The sequence below is a fragment of the Anguilla rostrata genome, chromosome 3, assembly GCF_018555375.3.
Source record: "Anguilla rostrata isolate EN2019 chromosome 3, ASM1855537v3, whole genome shotgun sequence".
NCBI classification, from domain to species: Eukaryota; Metazoa; Chordata; class Actinopteri; order Anguilliformes; family Anguillidae; genus Anguilla; species Anguilla rostrata.
Window position 1 is genome coordinate 60,637,820 of NC_057935.1, and position 22,175 is coordinate 60,659,994.

The 22,175-nt window shown below is 43.8% G+C and overlaps 1 protein-coding gene across 2 annotated transcripts; it reads right to left on the minus strand.

Annotated features, from left to right (window-relative positions):
- Positions 1–846: 846 nt before the first annotated feature.
- Positions 847–20,976, minus strand: rnf167 (ring finger protein 167). 2 transcript variants are annotated; one of them, XM_064329014.1, is made up of 10 exons: positions 20,648–20,976; positions 15,691–15,838; positions 15,279–15,359; positions 14,908–15,045; positions 14,231–14,318; positions 13,684–13,774; positions 10,331–10,436; positions 9,842–9,935; positions 5,098–5,178; positions 847–4,654 (listed from the first exon to the last, which is right to left on the minus strand). In XM_064329014.1, exons 2-10 carry the CDS (start codon positions 15,793–15,795, stop codon positions 4,221–4,223), a joined length of 1,218 nt encoding a protein of 405 aa, XP_064185084.1. In that variant the 5' UTR covers positions 15,796–15,838; positions 20,648–20,976; the 3' UTR covers positions 847–4,220. The 2 variants fall into 2 exon arrangements, with proteins under 2 accessions (XP_064185084.1, XP_064185085.1); XM_064329015.1 differs by lacking the exon at positions 20,648–20,976 and adding an exon at positions 20,227–20,250.
- Between the last annotated feature and the right edge of the window lie 1,199 nt (positions 20,977–22,175).

Genomic DNA, 22,175 nt, shown 5'->3' on the forward strand with positions numbered 1-22,175 from the left:
TTTGGATTGAAGAGATTTGCAGCACAACCTAGAATGTGTGAGTTTATATGCAAGACTGTACATGGAGAGACCAGGAGAGAGAGTGGGGGAGGGGAGAGGGGGAAGGGGGGAGGGAGGGGAGCAGACCTGCATAGACATGATCACAGCGCTAAGTGATAACAGTGAGGGGGGGGGGGAATCACTGAGTTCTTAATTCCTACCAGCAGGGGAAGAGTCTCACAGCACAGGTACATGTTTGCTAATCAGAAACTGTGACCCGAACAAACACGTCCTCTCATGCAGTGAAGCTACACACACTCACTTTCCACTGCCCGAGGCCGATCCTGACTTGTACATAATTCTAGGTGAAAACTTCCACAGGGCTGAAATGGTAATATCCACAGGCACCATAAAAATCAGGCACCATTTTCACAGGTGTACTCGCCTACCACACATGCACACAAGCACAAACACACCCATGACTCACTCACCATGTAAAGCAGAGTGGGATTTTCAGGACAGGTCAACATAAAAGCCAGTGACTAGACACAAACACACATATTATGTAACAGGAATGCACAGCACACAGCTCTTCAGGCCCCAACTATGGTGCAAGAACCTTTCACGTCCACTCAACTTAAGCTCTCTTTGGCTTTAACCCAGTTTTTGAAAGCTTCTGTAAAAATGATGTTCAGCTTAGGTGGTTTTTGTTTTTAAATAAATTCACTCGAGTTTTCATAGAGCACGAGCCTTCTCATTTAGAGCATCACCATTTTCACCATTGGTCAGACACACTGTGTTGAGAGTACAAAAGGGTCAAACTGGCCAGGCTCAACAGGTACAACAGAGAGAGAACATGAGTCATCATAAATCGGTCATATTCTCTTTATGGCACAGACTAAAAGAAGATACATACAAAATATAAAAATCTATGCAGGGTGAAGCTGGAGGGGTCAGAAGGTTATGAGTCATAAAGCGACACAAAGCACATTGATACAAGTAAAAAATAAAGATATTTCATTAGTATCATTACACAGTAAGAATTTGGTCCCCATTTAGAGAACAAGAACTGTGATTATTGTTATTTGTATTCCTGTTACTAGTGTCACAGCTAGAAATCTTTTTGAATTAAAAATCCAAAGATGGAAAATATTATCATCTTAAAAAAAACCAACTTGACTAGTGATGAAAACACATGTACAACCACACATCTAATCACATCTAAGCGGAGTTAATTCAAAATTGACAGTTGAGAACGTCAAAGTCTATATCAAAATGTAAATAGTGATTTCATATAGTCAGTAAACTTCCAGGTAAGATGGGTTCAATTTCAAACCTAAACTGTTGGAATTAAAGTCAATGTACTATTGTTTCTACTTTAATTAGTTATGAGCTAAATATAAAGACAAATAATCGGTAACGCTAACTTCATTTATTTAAAAGTCAAGGTGAAACAGCTCTGTGCTTTAATTGGAAGACCACCACAGCACCGTGTGTGTACTTAACACCTTTGACAGCCAAAAGACAATTTAAAGGTGTGGTGTGATTTCTGGATTGAACATATTACAGAAAAAACTAAACTGATTTCAAGTTCACTGGAATGCATTTTGTGGCATCTCGAAAGGAGTGCCATTTTGTGGCATCTCAAAAGTGAAACCTATGCTGCAGAGTCTTTAAAAAAAGCAAATGGCAGCCTTGAAGAGCCATCGGTTTTTGATACCTGTACACATTCATGTACCTCAGGTACCCATGTTATCAGTTTCAGGTATACGATGCTTAGATTAATTCAAACTGCTCCATAGTGGCTTAACATTAAGATTTTTTGACTGCTCTCCTGCCATCTTGCAGCTTATTGGTCTCTGGGCCATGTCTGCCATTCCATGAATCTGCAGCTACAGACAGAAGATGCCCTTATCTGAGGCCGATCGTTCACTTGCACTGCATTTTGGTGAATTCTGCATGAGACATTAATGAGTCACAAAGGGAACTCTACCAGTACATTCATTATTGTGCAAAGTCAGGAACTTCTCACACTTGCTGTTGCTAGAGCACCATATATTGGTCTTCACAGGTGTATAACATATGAAGAGGTTAACAGAGAAGAGCCAGAGCCAGAGCTGGGTTTGCCTTGACTGCAAACGATGAAAGGAATCAATTCCAACTGTATAAGAAGTGTACATTTGTGCTGAACCCATTTGCACTGGAGTACCCGGTGCCAGCAAGAAAACAACATGCTCAGACGAAAATCCAAACCACAGTTATCCATACGAAATGTGAAATGCACTTGGGTGTAGGCGTGTGCCTGGATATGGATGTATGGGTGTGTGGCGCATAACCAAGTCAAGCCTCTTCCAGCCGGAACACAGAAACCTGTGGCCTTACACTCCGTAATGGTGAAGAACCTTTTACACTGATCTGCATGGCAATTCACTAACATACTGTGGCGGTCTGGTGAACTGCATTTCAATCATCATGACAGTTTTTTCATCAAAGTGTAATGTTCCTGAGAGCGTGTTTCACTAGTTTATTTTGTTCATGGTAATATTTGCCCATAATAAACCTTCCATTTTAGAATGACAGACTTACAATGTCCTACTGCAACAGAATACACCCAACCTCCACAAGATCCCCTCCAAAGATTACTGTACATCCATACAAAACAAGCCAAATGTAACACCTTGCGCTATTGGATTAAACTTACTAAAAAAACAAAAACAGTCCTTATTGCATTAACAGTACAACAGGGAAAGGGGCAAGAGAATTAATCAATTACTTCCAAGTAGATCAATTCTCCTCCAAAAATCAGATACTCCCACCCAAAATCTATATAAAAAATAAGAAATAAAGATGTTTTAGTGTGGGACTGAACAGGTACAGTTAGAACACAGAACATAAATGTAACATCACTAAAAGAGCAACAAAACAAAGATAAAACAGTAAAGGTAACATTTTAAGCGTCATGTTACACATGAAGGTAGTGAGCCTGAAATGGTAAGCAGCCGCAGTAGTGTGAAGACAGTGCTAGCAATTCCTTCAGCGACAAGTTTCGGCCTGTTCATTTTTAGGCAGAAAGCAGAAGAATCTTGTTACCATGACCACCAAAGTGGGCTGGCTATCTGTAGTACACCTCATCCCCCAATCCCCCCCCCCTTCCTCCCCCCCTTCCTCCCTCCCTCCCCAGCTAGAAGGTTCTAGATAACTCAAATATTACAAAGGCCACATGAAAACAACACTGACCAAACAGACTAAACATTTCTCAATATTACATTAAGGTGCCCGACAGTGGACACTGGACACATCTGTGTGCTACTGAGGACTGCCTAAAATCCATTACAATCCAAATGTATGAAAGGGGAGAGGGGGGTTGTACAAAAATGAAGTCTGAGCAGCAAAAAAATATTTTTGGGGAAAAAAAAAAAAAGAGTGCAAATTTCTCCACAATAGGAGATGTTTTTCCATGTTTGGGCAAATAAATCGGGTGTTTTTTACGCTCTGGCCACATACCACTGATCCCAGCCAAAATTAAGTTGATTTACGCTACCTAACAGATGACAATTTCAGGTTAAAAAAGGCATCTGCTAAAGATACCATGAGATCAATGCCTGACTTCCGAAGGAGCCACAGCTGCGACCCCTTTCGAACACGTTCAAGCTCGTGCACAGACACAGAGCGTGCAAGGCCATATCACAATGGCCATTTCACCTATCTGGTAATATATAAAGTAGAAAGCAGGACTGCTCTCAGTTAATGACCGACTCATTTCTGGAGCATCTGTAAACCCAGACAAATGATTCAACTTAAAAATCCCTCACTTGAAGAAACTGTTTGCCAATGACGCCATCAAACATTAATTTTTGAATTAGCTAGTAGCTTGAATTTTTTCCTTGAGCTTGAGTTTCCCCTGGCACAATTATGGCTACTTTCTGCCAGCTGCATTGAGACAGATGAAGCCTATACCTGCAAACTAATTAGTGCCCATAACTGTTTATTTAGTGCCGAGTGAGATCAAATGGATTTAGAGATAGGGACAGACACAGGACAGACAGAGTGAGTGGGGATACTGAAACTGGGGACAGATTTTGCTGCTGGGTTGGGGGAATGGAGACAGGCGAAAAAGGCAGCAGAAGGGATCGGAGGTCTGGAAAAGAAGTGAGAAACGGTGGTGAGCGAAAGACAGCAGAAACGTGTAGCAGCGCGACTCGGGGAAATCTCAGAGAAGACGAGCGACTCCCCGCGGCCCCTCAGACCCCGATCGCGCCATTCCTCAGGAGGTGGGCGGTGTCTCCGTCCGACAGGCTGGCGTCGTCGCCGTCGCCGTCCCCGTCCCCGTCGGAACTGGCCGAGTCCTCCTCCGGGGAGTAGTAGCCCTCGTGGCCCAGGATGGGCGAGTCGGAGCAGGCCGCCGAGCCGAGGCACTGGGCCGCCGTCACCGTGGCGGCGTAGGCCCCGGGGCTGCCCGAGGAGGGCGAGCCGGGGTTGGAGGGGCGGAGAAGCGGGGTGCGCTCCGACTCCGCCTCCGCCCCGCCTTCTTCATCGCTGGCCGCCGCCCCGCCGGCCTCCCCGTCGGACTCGGACTCGGAGTACTCGGGGTTGGGCCGGGTCACGCGCTGCTTGCACACGGGACAGGTCTTCTTGGTTTGGGTCAGCCAGGGGTCCACACACTTACAGTGGTAGGCTAAACACAGGTGGAGAAATGTAAAGTTGTGTACAGACAGGGAATGCAGTCCTGAGTTCTGACCATGTACATTTAGGCTTGCGGATAAACTGTACATTAGGCTGAGGCAGAGAACAGAAGTTGGCCTACTGGCCACACACTTCAAGTCCTATTGCCCAGAATAATAATGTTAAGCACTTTTTTTCAATTATCAAAAAAAAAAAAAAAAAACTTTGAGTCAAGCAAGGAACCTTTCAAAGAATATCCAGGCCTTTTGATTAGAAATAGTTACTTCCCTTTTTTCCTGCACCTTTCTGGAAATTAGGTGGTTTTTTTAATAGCTGCGGTATTTTGTCAAAATTCATAACTTCTCTGCTAAAAAAAGTTCTCCCCTCGCAGCATCAAATTTCACGTCCAATGATAAATTGGACGTGAAACGTTACTTGAAAAACGGGAAGGATTACCATGTGAACAGGGCAGAATCCTCAGCTTGTCACCATCTTCATACTCATCGAGGCAGATGGCGCATACATCATATTCATCACCTGAGAGACAGAGAGAGAGGCTTCTGTTGAAAAACCGCTGTACGTGCTGTGTGGTAGCGCTTAGCTAGTGATCTGGGAAGGGCTGCTTTAAGGGACACTGCTGCCTAAAGTTAAAATGGCTGCGCCATGTTAGGGCCAAGTGAACGATTGATTCGGTGAGTTGAGACGCCTCCTTTACTTTATCAGCACCTCTTTGTGAACTTCCGTCCTTCCGGCGTGTTCTTTTGCTTTTTGGGCCTAAAATGTATGACAATCAAGCAGAGAGGCAAAGCACAACACAAAAATCTGAAACTGAGAATAAGACAAAACCTAGTATCTTGCTAAGAAGAACTGCTTTTCTGTCTTGTGGATATTGGGGACCCTAGAAATTATGCTACTTAGACCCACTGGGTTCAGATGTGTTTTTAGGGTTCCTTCAGAAGAAGAGTACCCTTATCACAAACATTTCAGCATATTTGGGGAATTTCTTCAAATGAACAATGTGCTTGGGATTACACAGAGGAACAAGTGTTGCAAGACTTAAAATAAGCTAGTATGGTAAACGTCAGTATTTTTATGTTGGTTACTCTCACACCCAGTTCCCGTAGCTAACGACTTCAAGAGAAGCTTGTTAACTTCCTGACTCATTTTGAGACTCAAGCAAGCGAGGGAGTGAGAGAGGAAGTGGTCAGAACCAGCACTCAACCCATCTTGGTTTGCTCTGTACTGACGCTTTTTTCTTGTCTTTTTTTTTTTTTCGCTTCTGCACATGTTGATTTTAAAGACTGACAAGGAAATGACAGTTCAATTTTGCGGAGTATGTCCTTATTAGGCAACCTAGTAAGCGAATGAAGGAGACGGAGGGGGGGAAGGGAAGAGAAAAGACACAGAGAGAGACAGAGACCGAGAGAGAGAGAATTTTTAAGCACCTTTGCAATAGTCTAGAAATTATATCATCCTGCGGGTCAGGTCTAGACATTCACGTTCGCGCATTTTCCAAAAAAAGGATCAGGATATGCAAACTGAGGGTGGAGTTTCTGCGCAAATGTCATCCAGGTTCACCACACACACACAGTATTGGTCAGCAACCGCTTTCAGGCCGATTATTATTAACACAGAACACAGTCCACTAGCGCGGACGTGACGATGAGAAGATGCATACTAAAAGCACGGCAGAGAAGAGAAAAGTGGAAAATTCCACTTCGCACTGACAATGCAGGTCATTCTCTGCTCATGAAACATTGCCAGCTACACCACTGATCAGAGCTCACACCTGAGCTAAAAGATTCATGTATAGCAGATCAGGTATGATGCAACAAAATACTAGCCATCTAGGAAGGAAAATATCCTCAGAAGGCATATGCAGAAAAACTCTCAACTGAAAGTGCGCGTTAGCTTATGTTTGAATCAGGTACAGCATGCACTGCCTTTCAGTAACATTACTGGTCGTTTCCAGCAGCTGGAAGCCAGAGTAGCAGGAGCTGTGGAAGAACTTCTAGAAATATCTTTGGTGTTCCACAGTCACGCGATTCTCTCACTATCGATTCTCCCGCTACCTGCACCCTGGGCCACGTTTGCAGCCAGTTACGACACCATGACACAAAGTCTCAACCTTGCGGATGTACCCCAAATCCCAGGGTAAATCTTCAGACAGTGCGTGATTAAGGCAATCCACGTTACAGTTCATAGAAATGTCACTTTTTAAATTGCAAAATAATTTTATTTTATTTTTTTGTCAATTTGTCACTTCCCCTGACACAATTTCCCCCATAAATTTAACAGACCTGAACATAGGGGAAGTACACACAGTGAAAGGGAGGGAGAGAGAACAGAGACTGAAAATCTTTGCCCTTTTTTTAAACTATCAGCGAGCAGCTAACGGTATTACTTCCACAATTCTCACTCCAGGGGGTGGAGAGTGCCGTGACACACAAGAGAAGGCCTTTTTAAAGGTCCCCCTGGCTGTCTACTGGAAGTGTCTGGTTAAATAACCCATAAATTGCTCTCGCTTAATAGCTTGTATTGCATCCCAGAAGAGACATAAGGGAGAATGTTACACAGGTTACACTGGTGTGAAAGGCTTTGAACTACACCTTGGTATCAGGTCACACTGGGCACAGGAGTGAAAGCAGTCTTACGGGAGCTCAGGGGCTGCAGCCAGTGCATTCTGGGTACAGTTACTCTCCATCATGCACTCTAGACTGCTGCAGACCGATCACAGCACCATCACAGGACCATCTGCTCTTTTAGCACACGGGCGACTGATGGCCAAGGGAGGTAAATGGGGAAGTAAATAAAATGAAGCAGAACTGCATGAACTTGGCACAGAGGGGGAAGGAACTGCCACACACAGTTAACTGCAGTTCATTATTAAAAGCATGTAGTTCATTACTAAAAGTAATTGCAAGGAGCGATGGTGACGAAAAAGCCTGAATCATACACCCTGCATGTGAAAGATAAGCATTACTTAGGCTGGCAGAGCAGAACTGAAGCATCTGCCTTCTAGCTGACAGCGTTTCGGCCGGAAGCTTTGCCAGCTGCTTCATACCGCTGGCTTTACACTGCTGGTCTGTTAAAAAGAGGAAAGCAGTCAGTCTCCTGTAATCTCAGAGTCTGGCCTTAATCCCCTCGAACAGCTTGATCTACTGCACTGTAACATCACCATGCACCCAAAGGAATAAAATGCGTGCTGCCTCTGGCAGCAACGAAGGACACGCATGCACACATGCGCGCACACGCACGCACACACTTGCACGCACACAATCGTGCACACAATCGTGCACCCACACACATTTTTAGGTTGAAGCGAGACCCGTTGGGAGGGAAGTGACAGCGAGCACACGGCCAGAAGGCACACCCGCAGAATCAGATATCATTTTTCACTCCCCGAAGCAGAAACGCCAGACCCTCAAACATATGTGTTAGCGCGAGTCACGGCCTCTGCTGCAGACCAATAGCTGCAGAAGTCCCAGTGATTATTTGGTGATTACAGGCTTCCCTTGTTATAAAAATGACCTTCTGGAATGAGAAATCTCCCTGTCTGCACAAAGACTGAGGGTCTCCATCTACCACAAGCGATAATTACGTTCAGTCTTTCACTACAACTTTGCTGACCTCTGACCTTTTCCCAGATTCCTTTGCACATACCCTGCTAAGGAAATTCCCATGTAGGTAAAACACGCTGATGAACATGCAGAGCTTGTAATGCAGATGTTTCAATTTCTGTTACCATGCAATGTTGCCAGAGGCTTTTAATCACGCTGTCATTACAAAAGCAAACCCAGGCACAAATAAATCTACAAATAAAGGTCAATCAAGGTCGATCAAGTGGAAAATGTCAAAACCTATTCTTAGATAAGTCATCTGCATATTCATTAACAAACTGCAGAAACCGAGTGTTTAGCATAGAGTGGAAACTCTTAGCTACTGCCGAGCAGCAGCCACAGGAAATGTGGGAGTGCCTTTGTAACACATTTAGTTTTGCAGTAAGAGCACACATTATGCTGTAAACAGTCTTAAAGTTTACTTGAGTCTCCCAGAGGCACAGCTAAAGAGGCCAGCAAGAACAGTACATAAAAACAAGACAAAAAAATAAATGGAAAATATGCGTGTGCGTGTGAGCGTTGGTATCACACAGGAAGTGGGAGCTCAACGTTTGCACTTCCTGTCACTTTCACTCACCTGCTTTCTCCAAACTTACACGCGTGTGCATGCTGGCGTGCTCAAGCACACACATGAACGTACAAGCACGCTCAAAATTCAGAATTTTCCCCCTATGGTTTGCTGCCATCACTGCAAGTTATTGAACTGACATTCTCTCAATCAATCAATCAATCAATCAATCAATACTTTTATTGTCCCTCTTCACGACATACTGCCACGTCTGTAGAACTGGGGTGTGACATGACAATAGTTTGACTCCTGAATGCTGCTAATGTCACACCGCCCACACCTAATAACACCACCCAATGTCCGTACTCAGGATTTTACACCCCAATTCAATCTTAAATGGTTTTTTAAACCCTTCACACAACATACAAAAGTCAGTTTGACTCTAGTTTCTGTACTTGCATGAATATATTGGCTTGGAAGCTGGCCAAATGAAGCAAAGCATCATAAAAAGCACAAAATAAAACTGTGGAGAGGAAGCAGGCCCTGTGTACCAGCCAGATTTGAACTGCAATCTCTGTCGGCCAAGCTCACTGAAAGCAGAGTGAAAGGCAGGAAATGCACTTCTGAACCCACGGTGCCAATGGGGCCTTTCCACACGACCACTTAGACCCACAGCTCGCTCTGAATCGTATCGCCGTTTGGTGTTCAGAGCAAAGAAACCTACTTTCGAGTCAGCTGCACCAGATGTGTGTGCGCTGGCTGGTCCACGTGCACATACATGCACAGGTATACATGCTGTATGCATGTCTTACATTTCTGTCTGAGCTCAGCTGTGTATGCACACAGTTGCAGATCAAAGTGCTTATATGTGCACAGGCATAATTTTGTCAGTGTGCTTGTTTGTATATATGTGAAGAAGTCCTTGTGTTTGCAAGTTACTGTAGTTCTTTCATTGGAAACTCAGCAGCTTATGGTTCAGGAGCACTGGTGCATAGAGCGCCCTCTGGTGGAGAAGATCAAACATGCAGAGAGAAAGGCAATGTCAAACAAGAGGCAAAGGGTGGGTGGTCACCTTTCTTAAACTTGTGAACAGGAATCTTCTTTAGCTGTTCTTTGCTCAGTCTGTTCCTCCGCATCCTCTTCCTGTACTGCACACAGCGCACAATCTGAACCAGACAAATAGGTAAGGTACATAGCTTGAAGGATGGCAATCTTGGTTTTTGAAATTACATTTCACATTATGGAGCAAAATCAGGTTACTTGATAAAAAAAAAAAAATAATTTTCCTTTCTGTCTTGGTTGAAAATAAAAATATGAACACAGAAAAATGTGTCACAGTTGAAAGAAGTTATTTGTATCTACACTGTGCACAGTTAGCCACCTTGTTTGTAAAAACATTTACAAGTCGGTTTTGAGAGCATTTCTGATATGTCCAAAGGCGAAAATTCAAATATGTAAATGCTGGTGCTAGGAGACGCAGGTGTCATATTCGGCTGTCACGAGAGCAGGACTGGGAGGGGGAGGAGTCAAACAGACAGCACTGCGGGGCTGCCGCTCTTACCAGGACGGTGATCATGACCAGGATGATGATGCCCACCACTCCAGTGAAGGGGATCAGATAGTAGGACAGAGGGAAGGAAAACTCGGGCCTGAGGACAACGTAGGCCCTGCAAAGCAAACGGAACAGTTAGCGTCTGCAGCTGCACCCGGAGAGCTGCTGACATGGCTGCCCTTTACTGGGGAGCTGGACCTCTGGGTCTGGCTGGGTCCGCAGCAGGATGAAGACATCCACGCCGAAACACTCACGCAGGCAGCCGAGCAGATGGAGACCAGCTCCATCCGTGTGGGACGGAGCAGCTTTCACATTCTTCAGGACTAACAGCGTCGCTTAATTGTGGGTCGATTTCACGCGGTTCAAAGGTCTCTTCCTGATTATTTTGTACAGCCACAGGAATACAAGCCACCCTGCTGCCCTAAAGCCTCAGCTGAGCGTCAAATATTTGCCCTTGACCTGAGACGAACTGGACCACACTTGTGTCTAGATGGAGATGAAACCCGAAACCCTGACGTGGTCCGAGGTGCAGTCCAACGCGTCCTCATGCGACCTTTTAATCTTCCATGGCCACTGCTGCTCCCCGCTCGTAGGCTTCACGAGTGCTGAGAGTCTGCGTCTATATATACTGCACTGTGACACTGTGCCCACGCACTTGCATTTGTGCGAGACTATGTGCTTGTTCAATTGTGCAATTGTGTTTGCTACGGGGCGGCAGTGTAGTACAATGGGTAAGGAGCTGGTCTTGTAACCTAAAGGTCACAGGTTCAATTCCCAGGTTGAACACTTGCCGTTGCAAGGTTTCCACCAGTGTATTGCAAGTTCCGGCGGCCCGCTGGGCCTAAGCATCGGGGAATTAAAAAAAAAAAAAGTATTTTAAAGATGTTTTTTGGTTGGAAAGCTCACCAGCTACATCTGTTGGTTAAAACGTGAACGCACTAAAGGAAAACAGCAGGTCTGAGATCCGTGTTCTTTACCCTCATTGTGAGTAGAGTAACGTTCAACACTTGACGCTTCCAACTATCACAAGCTAACGTTACCTAGCAAGCCACCATTTCTTATTTAGTAGGCTAACTAACCTCGTTACAAACCTCCGCGGTATCACTTAATCTCGTTGGTAGTAGGCCTACATTCTTTTTATATTAACTTAAGCAGTGTGTAGGGAACGTTAAACTAGTAGCATGCATGTAACATTCGAAACATTGTAACATTACATGAGTTATTAACAGCCATCGAAATAACGACTTCACTTGTTTATTAATAACGTTAGCTTGATGACATTGATGTGCACGACAACGTTGTCATAATTTTTTCCCGACCGTGAAAACTGCCGGACCTGTTTATATTTTGGACAGATGGCTCCTCAGTAAATCTATCGTTGTTTCCGTCGCAGCACTTTCAACACAAAAAAAATCGGAAAATCCTAAAATTTCTTCTTACGTAAACGTAGAAATGTGTTAACACAGCGGCAAAATTAGGCTATATCTAGAAATACCATCTTTTGGGAAAAACGCTATGGTTGAGGGTCAGGCACTCTTCACGCATACCTGCAAACTAGTCGCTTTTCGGCGTTCGCCGTTTTGAATCCAAAATAGGTCATCTGTGTGATTCGTGTAGATCCGTTCAGTTTTTGAAATTGGTGGGGGTGAGCGGGGTGGTTAAACTAGCAAGTTTTCACCGTAGGGTTTCGCCACAATCAGTTAGTAACGAGCCAATAACTGTTACACCACCGCCGTTTGTGGCGTTCACTCGCTGGGTGACGCTGTCATAACATTTTCCCCGACTGTGAAGACTGCCTTACTTGTTTACATTTTGGACAGATGTGGCTAGTGGGTACATCTATCGCTGTTTCCGTCGCAGCACTTTCGACACAAGCAATATTGGAAGCGCTATCCTAAAATTTCTTCTTACCATGAAGAGTGCCAGCCCGCAGCCGTAGTAATGTGTTGACACTAAATTTTACGACAACGCTAGCTAACCTTTCGAAAGTCACGTTAAACAAGTAGAAATTAATGCCATCGGCGGTGATTAACAAATCTACCAAGTATTTTAATAATGGATTTGCAGGCGTGGATTTCAAATTATTTGTATTTTCTTGTAGACCATTAAGAGCAATGGAGAAGAGCCAACTGTCAAATGGTCTGTACCACCGCTTACAGCAAAGTGCTAGTTATTTTTGGCTGGACCGCAATAGCGGGGCTGTCCTCAAAACCATATACTAGGTTTTGACCTGGTCTTGTATTTAAAGAGAAAGAAAACCACAGGGTGTCCTAGTTATGGGTGCTGAGCTGAAAAATGAGCAGGCAGAAAATCCCTTAATCTGACTAACGTTATTATTGGTGTCAACTTGTTTTTAATTATTGTACTTGATTAGAAATGACATATTACTAAATATGATAGAGACAGTTCTCCTCAATTAGTTTAGACGAGAAAAACATTTGCATCGCAAAATTGTGCACATTTCAATCGACATTAGCATATTAAAAACTGGATAAACGTACACACTCCGAAAATGTCCATGGCAAAGATGTGGAATACGCAGATTTTGTCATTTGAACGAGCACAGGTTAGATGGCATTTTTGAGTTTATCATTTATTTTGGACAGTTTTTTAAATGTTTAAATGTGCCTAGCATTCCAAGGCTTGTTGTAAGATTCAGTAGCCAATCAAAACTTTGATATTATTTATTTTATTTAATTTCTTTTGTTGTTGAAAACACAGCATTCCAAGACTGTACATTGTTGTCAGATTCTTTGTAGGACTCTGCTATGCTGTAAATAGTTGTTGATTTTTTAAATGTGTGTTGAATAAATTACTTATTTATAACATTCACATAACGTAGTCCTACTTTCAAATCTCCAGTCAGCTTTTAGCATTGACTTAATGTAGGGCCCTATGGAATCTGTATTACAGCTGTTTTAAATTCTCAATTCCGCGATTCCATCCCTGATTCTGTTATCACAGAAACTATGGGCCCTACCTTAATACTGCCATCAGTCTGTCGCTGGCCCACGCCGGGCCCCCGTCAAAAAAGACACTTGGCCCCTGGCCCGCGCCGGGCCGCCAGCCCCCGTCAAAAGATACTTGTCCCCGGGCTTAACAACTTTTCTGGGGGAAACCCTGTGTTGTACCCTTGAGCAAGGTACTTAACCTGCATTGCTTCAGTATATAAATGGTCATATAAATGGATGCAATGTAAATGTAGAAAATCGTGTAAGTCGCTCTGGATAACAGTGGCTGCTAAATGCCTGCAATGTAAAGTAATTCTATGATTTGTGTGTGAGATTTTCCACGGGCGTGAGGACGTGCGACGGGGCGTGGTGCGTCCGTGAGGACACACGCCAGGCGTCTGGCTCCCTCACCCTCTCTCGGGAATGACGTAGCTCTTGAGCAGCTGGGAGGCCGTGTAGCTGGTGAAGACTGATGGGATCTCGATCTGCTGCACGATGCTCTCTGCAGGGAAACCGAAACGGCAACAGTCACCCACTTCATTCAAATATTTCACAGGCTGTGCCAGGGTAGGTAAATCTATTAATCCATATTTCCATAGCCCATGTTTCCACATGAAAAAACAGCCAGTTATAGAGAGGCAAATGTGACTGCAGGACACGCTGTCTGCATTTTGTCAGAGAATATCATTTTGAATATCCCCTCCACAGACTGTGTAAGCTGAGTGGTCCCTGACAACAAAACACAGGGGCATATGAAAGAAATTGTGGAAACTTCATTCATAAAATGACAAGCATTACAGCTGCTGGATTATATCAAGGCTTTATCACAGGACTGTATGTAAGCAAGCAGTGAATAGTCTAGTACAATCTTCCACGTGTGCATGCTGTCACAATAATACTTATGTACACTGAAAGAGAGAGAGAGAGAGAGAGAGGGGAAGAAAAGGAGGAGCCTCACCATCGCTGAAGCCCATGCTGAGCAGGACATCTGAGTGCATGTTGTGAACGATGGCTGCGCTGTACCCTGCCTGCTGGGCGTGCAGCACCTGCGAGAGGGAATCCACTGAGATACGCTCACAGGAGACACTGAGTGGCATATGCTCACAGGAGACACTGAGTGACATATGCTCACAGGAGACACTGAGTGGCATATGCTCACAGGAGACACTCTGAGTGGCATATGCTCACAGGAGACACTGAGTGACATACGCTCACAGGAGACACTGAGTGACATATGCTCACAGGAGACACTGAGTGGCATATGCTCACAGGAGACACTGAGTGACATACGCTCACAGGAGACACTGAGTGACATATGCTCACAGGAGACACTGAGTGACATATGCTCACAGGAGACACTGAGTGGCATACGCTCACAGGAGACACTGAGTGGCATACGCTCACAGGAGACACTGAGTGGCATATGCTCACAGGAGACACTGAGTGGCATATGCTCACAGGAGACACTGAGTGGCATATGCTCACAGGAGACACTGAGTGGCATACGCTCACAGGAGACACTGAGTGGCATATGCTCACAGGAGACACTGAGTGGCATACGCTCACAGGAGACACTCTGAGAGACAGTCACACAAACACTGGACAGCCAGCATGTCAGGCTCGAGTGAGAGATACCTTGATGTCAAAATTGCAGTCGAAGCGCTGGATGAGGACGATGAACTTGGTGAGGTTGGCAGAGATAGGAGTGAGCGGCGTGGGCGGCGGCTCGATGGGAAGACAGGCGTTGAGTGGCCGAGACTCCACCAGCACCCCCTAATGGACACGGAGGACCATGCATGGACACAGCAGTCACAACACCACAAAACTACAGTATCCTTTAATTATATCTTTACTTTACCTGCCTCCTGCCACTTAAAGGGTCAAGTACTACGCAATGAAGCCTGAAAGACTTGTTTTCTTTAATTTTAACCATTTTCACTAATTTTACATATTGTTCACTATAAATTCCTCTTTCTTCACGTTCTCTTTCGTCCTCTTTCACTTACCAGCAATCCATCTTTTGGCAGCTGGTTCCCGAAGAGAGCAGGCAGGTCTTCAAACACCATAGACGTCCTGTTGCTGTAATGCTGTGTGACAGACAGATTGGGAAACTTTCATCAATGATGGACACATTAAAATGAGAAGCATGGCTGTGCTCAACACAATATAGAAAAACACATTTTGATATGATTTTACAGGTATTAGACAATAGTACAGGGTGAGGTCTATTATTCAGTACACACACACACACATACACACACACACACACAAGAGCCTCCCACTGCCCTTCAATTCCAACCACACCTCACAAGAATCACTTTGTGTTAGGCAGGATGAGGGAAAGAAAGAGAGGACAAAGACACACTCACAAAGAACATAACAAGAGATCCACTGTACTGCACAGGCAGTGAGACTCACGGCGTAGATGTACGCGTGTCCAGGAGAGGGCGACAGAGAGAGGCACAGAGCCACCATCAGCACCACCAGGCGGGCTCCCATACCCCAGGAACCCCAACGCGTCATCCCGACAGGGGGTGGGGGCACTGGGCCAAAGGAACGGAACGGCCTGGGGGGGGGGGGGACAGGGAAAGGATGGCTGGGAGTCAGTGTCCTAACTCCCTGGGGAAGATAAAAAGCACCGACCGACACAGCAAAACCAACAGCGCATTACAGAGTACAAGGAAATCACAAAGGTTTTAATCAACCATATGCATCAACACAGTGACTGTGCAGGAATGACGGAAAATTCTGTGGCTGGGCGTGGCCGAAGGACACATTAACATTTCCCCAAACGGCTCATGACGGAAACTGTTAAAAGTGATTCAATCACGAGCCAATTACAACATACCATTGTGACAGACATTAACCTACAGCTCCAACCCAATGGCCACAAGTTTCCCCATGCTAGACCAAGTGACCTCTTTCATCATTAGTGTGTCAGTCATAGAGCTCAGCAGATGAGGAACGCGACATTTTCAAATCAATGAATTTTTTTAAATAAAAATGAAAATTCCTCCCAAAAACCATATCAGTGAAAAAGCAAATCGAAAGCCAAAATCAATTCGATACCATATTTGAGCATCAGTGCGTATGGTTGTGAGGGTACCGAGAAACTGACTACGGCTGATTACACTGCCTATGAAATGCTTCCACACAGCCAGCATAGCATCAGAGACCCAAATGTAAAAACACAGGCAAACAGAAAACCTGCTAGCAAGACTGAACTATAGCTGGGAACTCAGACAAATGGTGAGCAACCAACCAGGCGATTATTTAAAAAATGTTAAACCTGACACTTTTATTCGTCTGGGGGCCATTGGCTCTTTCCCAGAGAGCACAGAGGCCTAATTACAGTTTATTTAATTCAAGCCAGACACATTATGAGACTATTTTAAAAGTAATGCAACACACAAGGGTCAGAGTGCAAAACAAGACTCCATAACCACTATGCAGTTTACAGCGTCCATGAAGTTTAAACACATTTAACCAGATGGGAGTATTTACAACTGCTTATGGAGGAAATGTAGCGCAAGCCAGCCCACAGCTCCTCTATTCACAGACCTCTAAAGATGAAGCATGCCACATGCACATTATGAATGACAGTAAACTAAGCTTCAAATGAACTGCTGATAATCATTCACTTAACAATGGGGAAACTTCCAGAACAAAAACACAGCCACAAACTTCGTTCATAAATCTTCAATTATACAAATTAGATTATGCGCTTTGTAGGGAAACTGAATGATTCAATTCAATACTCTAAATATTACAAAATTAAATAAAATGACTTTGGAACCTATTTGAAGCACTGGCTCAAGAACCAACACATAGTGGCAAATGTGGCAATATTAGCTCTGAGGAGATATTCTTCAAATAATAACTAATTATTCTGCATTATTTTCATGAAAAAAACATGTCCCCTAGCTGAACAATCCAGCATTTATTACACACGACCAAAGATAAGCACATAAATAACTTTAAAGGCTCTAACAAAATACCAGACAACTGGACTTTCAATTCACAGGTCCTAAGGGCTGCTCTTTGAAACATAAAGCACAAGGACAGGTTTAGTCTGAGTGCATAATATGAAGGTTTCAAACCTCCGTTCGAATAAAAAACAAAAAAACATTTGCCTCAACGAAAAACATGTCTCCTTTTCTTTTTTGATTCCAACTGTGCCATCGGTCACATGAAAGCTGAACTGGCACTACAAGTGCCACAGCCAGGTATGCCATTGTAAGCCCTTTCAATTCCAGAGAACTGCATAGAACCAGAAAACCAGGAAGATGACAGTTCAGGATATATCCTCTCACTGTAGACGTGTTTCTATGAAGCTAAACTACCATTTATATACACATACTACACACACACACTCAGCAGCTACTTTATCAAATGCACCCATTTAGTACTGGGTAGGACCAATTTTTGCATCAATTAGGCCTACAGCCTGAATTCTTCCCAGCATGGATTCAGCAAGGTGCTGGAAACATTCGTTAGGGATTCTGGTCTATGCTGACTCGATAGCATCATACATTTCCCCTGTGCTGCAGGACTGTACAGGACACTGGAATAAACTGAATTCACTGTCATGTTTGTGGAACCAGGTTGAGATGATGTGTGCTTTGTGACTAGCTGTATTATCCTGTTGAAATATCCATGAGTAGACTGTGGCCATAAAGGGATGCACATTCCCCACACTGTTACACTACCACCGCCAGCCTGTACCACTGACACAAAGCAGGAAGTATCCACGTATTCATGCTGTTGACGTCAAATTTTAATCTTACCATCTGCATGTTGCAGCAGAAATTGAGATTTATCAGACCAGATAACATTGTTCAAATCTTCAGTCGTCCAGTTTTGGTGATCATGTGCCCACTGCAGCTTCATCTTCCAGTTTTTAGCAGACATCAGTGGAACCCTGCATAACCCTCTGCTGCTGTATCCCATCCACTTCAATGTTTGATATACTGTGCATTCAGAGATGCCGTTCTGCACACCACTGTTGTAAGCAGCTCTTATTTGAGCGTTTGTGGCCTTTTTGTTAGCTTGAACGAGTCTGCCCGTTCTCCTCTGACCTCTCTAATTAACGAGGTGTTTTCACCCACAGAACTACCACGGTCAAATTTGTTCAGCTCACGCTTCTTGCCCATTCTATGGCTTGGTCGAACAACAACCAAACCTCGTCACCATGTCTGGATGCTTTATATACAGAGTTACAGCCACATGATTTACTGTTCACTGAGGAGCAGGCTACTTGTGTTAACGAACAAATATGTCCGTAATAAAGTGGTCACTGAGTATATGATACATATCAACCATTATATAACCTTGTATTGCTAGATTGGGAAAAAGTGGAACAGCACCATTGCATTGTCTTTTGTGGCGCCAGCCAAAAAATGTCCTTGTTTTGCAAGCACGAAAAAAACGAAATTGACCTAAAAACAGGACAGGCACACTCATTGGCCTTAGCTGGTGCTGAAAACCAACAGTGAAGCTAAATCTAGTGCGGTGAGACCTGCTCTCGGGTCAGCTTGTTCAAAGTGCATAAACAGGCCCAGACCCTGTGCAAACAAGTGCTAATGTTGTGAAAGAGAGCGGAGGCAGAACAGAGACAGGATGCAGAGGCCGAGACCAGACAGGAAGTGGTGGAACTCAGCCACCCAGAGGAGGAAGATGGTGCTGAAGCAGGTGACACCTGCTGGAGGAGACCTGTGCTCGCCCCGCCATTGTGCCCTTTAGTGCAAAACTGCCCACCCAAGCCACACCACTGTGCCATTTAGTACAAAACTGCCCACCCAAGCCACACCACTGTGCCATTTAGTACAAAACTGCCCACCCAAACCATAACACTGTGCCCTTTAGTATAAAAATGCTCACCCAAGCCTGTGAACAGACCAATAAAGTGCCCTACCAAACACATTCCACAGAAACCCATAGTGATGATCGGAATGCATCAGATTAGCTCAGATGGTTCTCTTAGCGTTGCTGTTGTCCTCTGCTTGCAGTGAATGTGTAGATAACATCAGAAGTGGAGTCATCTTGTCAGAGATATAGGCTAGCACGTGAATGCCAAGTGTGAGCTAGGTGTACACAAATAGCAGTACTAGATCAATATATACAGGTATTTCATCAACCTGTTGAAATGCTGGAATAACAGAACGATGGAACACTTCAGTCAAAATAAATTATTTAAAGATACCTAGCTAAATTAGTCTGGGGTGACAGTAGTGGCTGTAAAATTGAAGACCTTTGAGGCAATTTTTCGGACAGATGGAATTGATTTCTCTGGCTCCACAATTTTTCGATTTTAGGTTTCGTGTTTCTGCATGCACTAAGCGGTGTAGTAAATACTTCCCTTGCAAAACACTGTTGTAAAATAACGTAGCTAAGCCTTTTAATAGTGGGCCCAGTTTTGGCAACGCACCAATCACGACACGTGATTTAATGAGACAAAGACAAAAACAAAAAAAGGATAGGTGTGGAGTTGCGGGCATTATTTCAATTAAATAGCTAACTGGCGAATCACTTTTTATATACTGGCAAACGATGTGGCTAGTTCTCCGAGGAATAAATTATAACTACAAGCTTTTCTGGCAGAGCATACACGTTACAATAGGCAAAGTTAACATTTCAGTTCGCTAACAATGTCAGCCTACAACAAATAACAGGAGCACACAAGACAACCTAACACTAGCAAGACAATCAGTCAGTATCCATTGATGATATGCCATTGTGAGACTAACTGGCGAACTACCCATATCAAGGGCGTCGGATATTTCCTCGATATGCTAGTAACGTCGCTGAACAAGTTACAGTTTAACATTGCATGCATTGCATGTCCCTTGCCAGATTGGTTTGCCTGACTGAGTCATATTCACATTACTTTAGCTAGCTAGCTAACGCAATCGAACTTTAGACCGTTATACTTTCCAGTTAGCTAAGCTTACTTACTTGATTGTGAAGCTAGCTAGCTGGCCAATTCAGTTCGTTAGTGTTAACCAACGTTAGCACCGATAGCCAGCCATTGGCCAACAAACTTAACGTTACCGTGGCAATGTAGCTTGGTAAAATTAACCAACTTGACAAGAAAAGTCACGAATGTTCATGTATCTAAATAGCACTAGTGCTAATACATTTCTAACAATAGCTTCGAAAATAGCGTTAAAAAAACACTATTTGATCAGCAAAATGCGCTAACGTTGTGTTAATGTCAAGTGACAGTCTAACATTACATTTTCCGAAGAACGATTCAAGAAATCGAATTGACTTTCGCGAACGTCAGCGTTAGCTGCCTATCTAGGTTACATCAGCAGCAATTGTTAACGTTGTAATACCTGTCATGAAAGGAAAATATTTCCCATTCTTTACTTACCGAGTAGCACTTAGCCTGCTTGCTACCTTGTTGGCTAGCTAGCTAAAGCGCTTGTTAACGTTAGCAGTTTTCTCACAGTGTCCCTTCAATCAAGCAGTGATGTCAGCGCCTTTTTCTGTCGAAATCCCCCGGACTTCTCAACTAACAGTCTTTCCTTCCTAAAGAAATTGGGTTGCTATTGATGTTTTCGCTTGTATTAACCGTTCTATTGTCAATCCTTCTGAACTGTGCTTGCTAGCTAGCTAGCAAACTAGCTAGCCACATACCAAAACACCGTATTCTCCCGTTCTCATTCTTCTGTTTACATTAAGCTCTCAGTCTCGCTTTCCCAAGACCAAGATGGATGCGCTGAAATCCCGTGTATCGCGTGAAGACAGGGCCAAAAGTAACATATCAATCAAAACCCACAAATGTTTGTCCATCTTTTTGTACAAGCATTTACGTATATGATACGAGCATCGTGAGCTAAATTTTTTGAAAGACACTCTGGTATAGACCTGGTAGTCAAGTTGTAAATTACACTGTAGTTAACTAGATGTGTTTGTATCAATTTGGAGAATGAAACAAAGCTTAAGAGTGAGACCCCCGGCCCCATATCCCAAACATGCACAAACTGTAAACTTACACATTTTATTAGCCTGTAACAATGGAGGACCAAACCAACTACATCCAATCAGGAGAGAAAAATGTGACCACAAAACTAAGCATACCCCTTCTGTGCATGTTTTATCATGTATCAGCCAAACACTGCCATCTTTACAGGTTATGGCCTTAGAACCCATGAGCAGATTACTCAGCTTTCAAATTCCACTGTACCATTATCCTTAGCTGAAGTGCTTTACCAAAACTGGACTTGTTCAAAGCATGCATGAACAGGAAGTAATGCGGTGGCTCATGCTGATCAACACATACAGTTAGTGTATGCAAGTTAACACCCTTTTTAAACAATGTATCATCTCCTTTTTCTTGCAGTTTGGAATGCCCAATCTTATTAATTAGTGCTCAACACTGCAACCTCTACTCCTGATCTGAGAGGGTGCAGACAACCATGTGCCCTCCCCCAAAGCATCTGATGTCGACTGCTACTTTCTTATCTCGTTGCAGTTCACAGGTTGTGCTTAACAGACATGAGGGACAAGACAGCATTTAATGTGCAGCTCAACAGGCCGACTAGCAGGGCAGCCAGCAGACTAGTGGAGGTCACTGGTGTGTGAAGAGTTGCTGTGACTGTCATCCTGGCCAACTGAAACCCCTTCCTGGGCATGCTCGTAGCAACTGTTTATTGCCAGGCAGGGTGCTTTTACAATTGCTTTTTTTTACTTTTTTTATTTTTTACATTGATCACAAAGCTCATGTACAGTAAACCATGGTATATCCAATTCCACCACGCTAAGATGTACATAATTACAGCATAAAGAAGATATAAATAATAATCATTATAAAAATAATCTGAATTTGGTCATTAAAAATTATTGTAAACTTATGAAGTACATAAAGGTAAGATAATATTACTGAGACGGAACAGAAC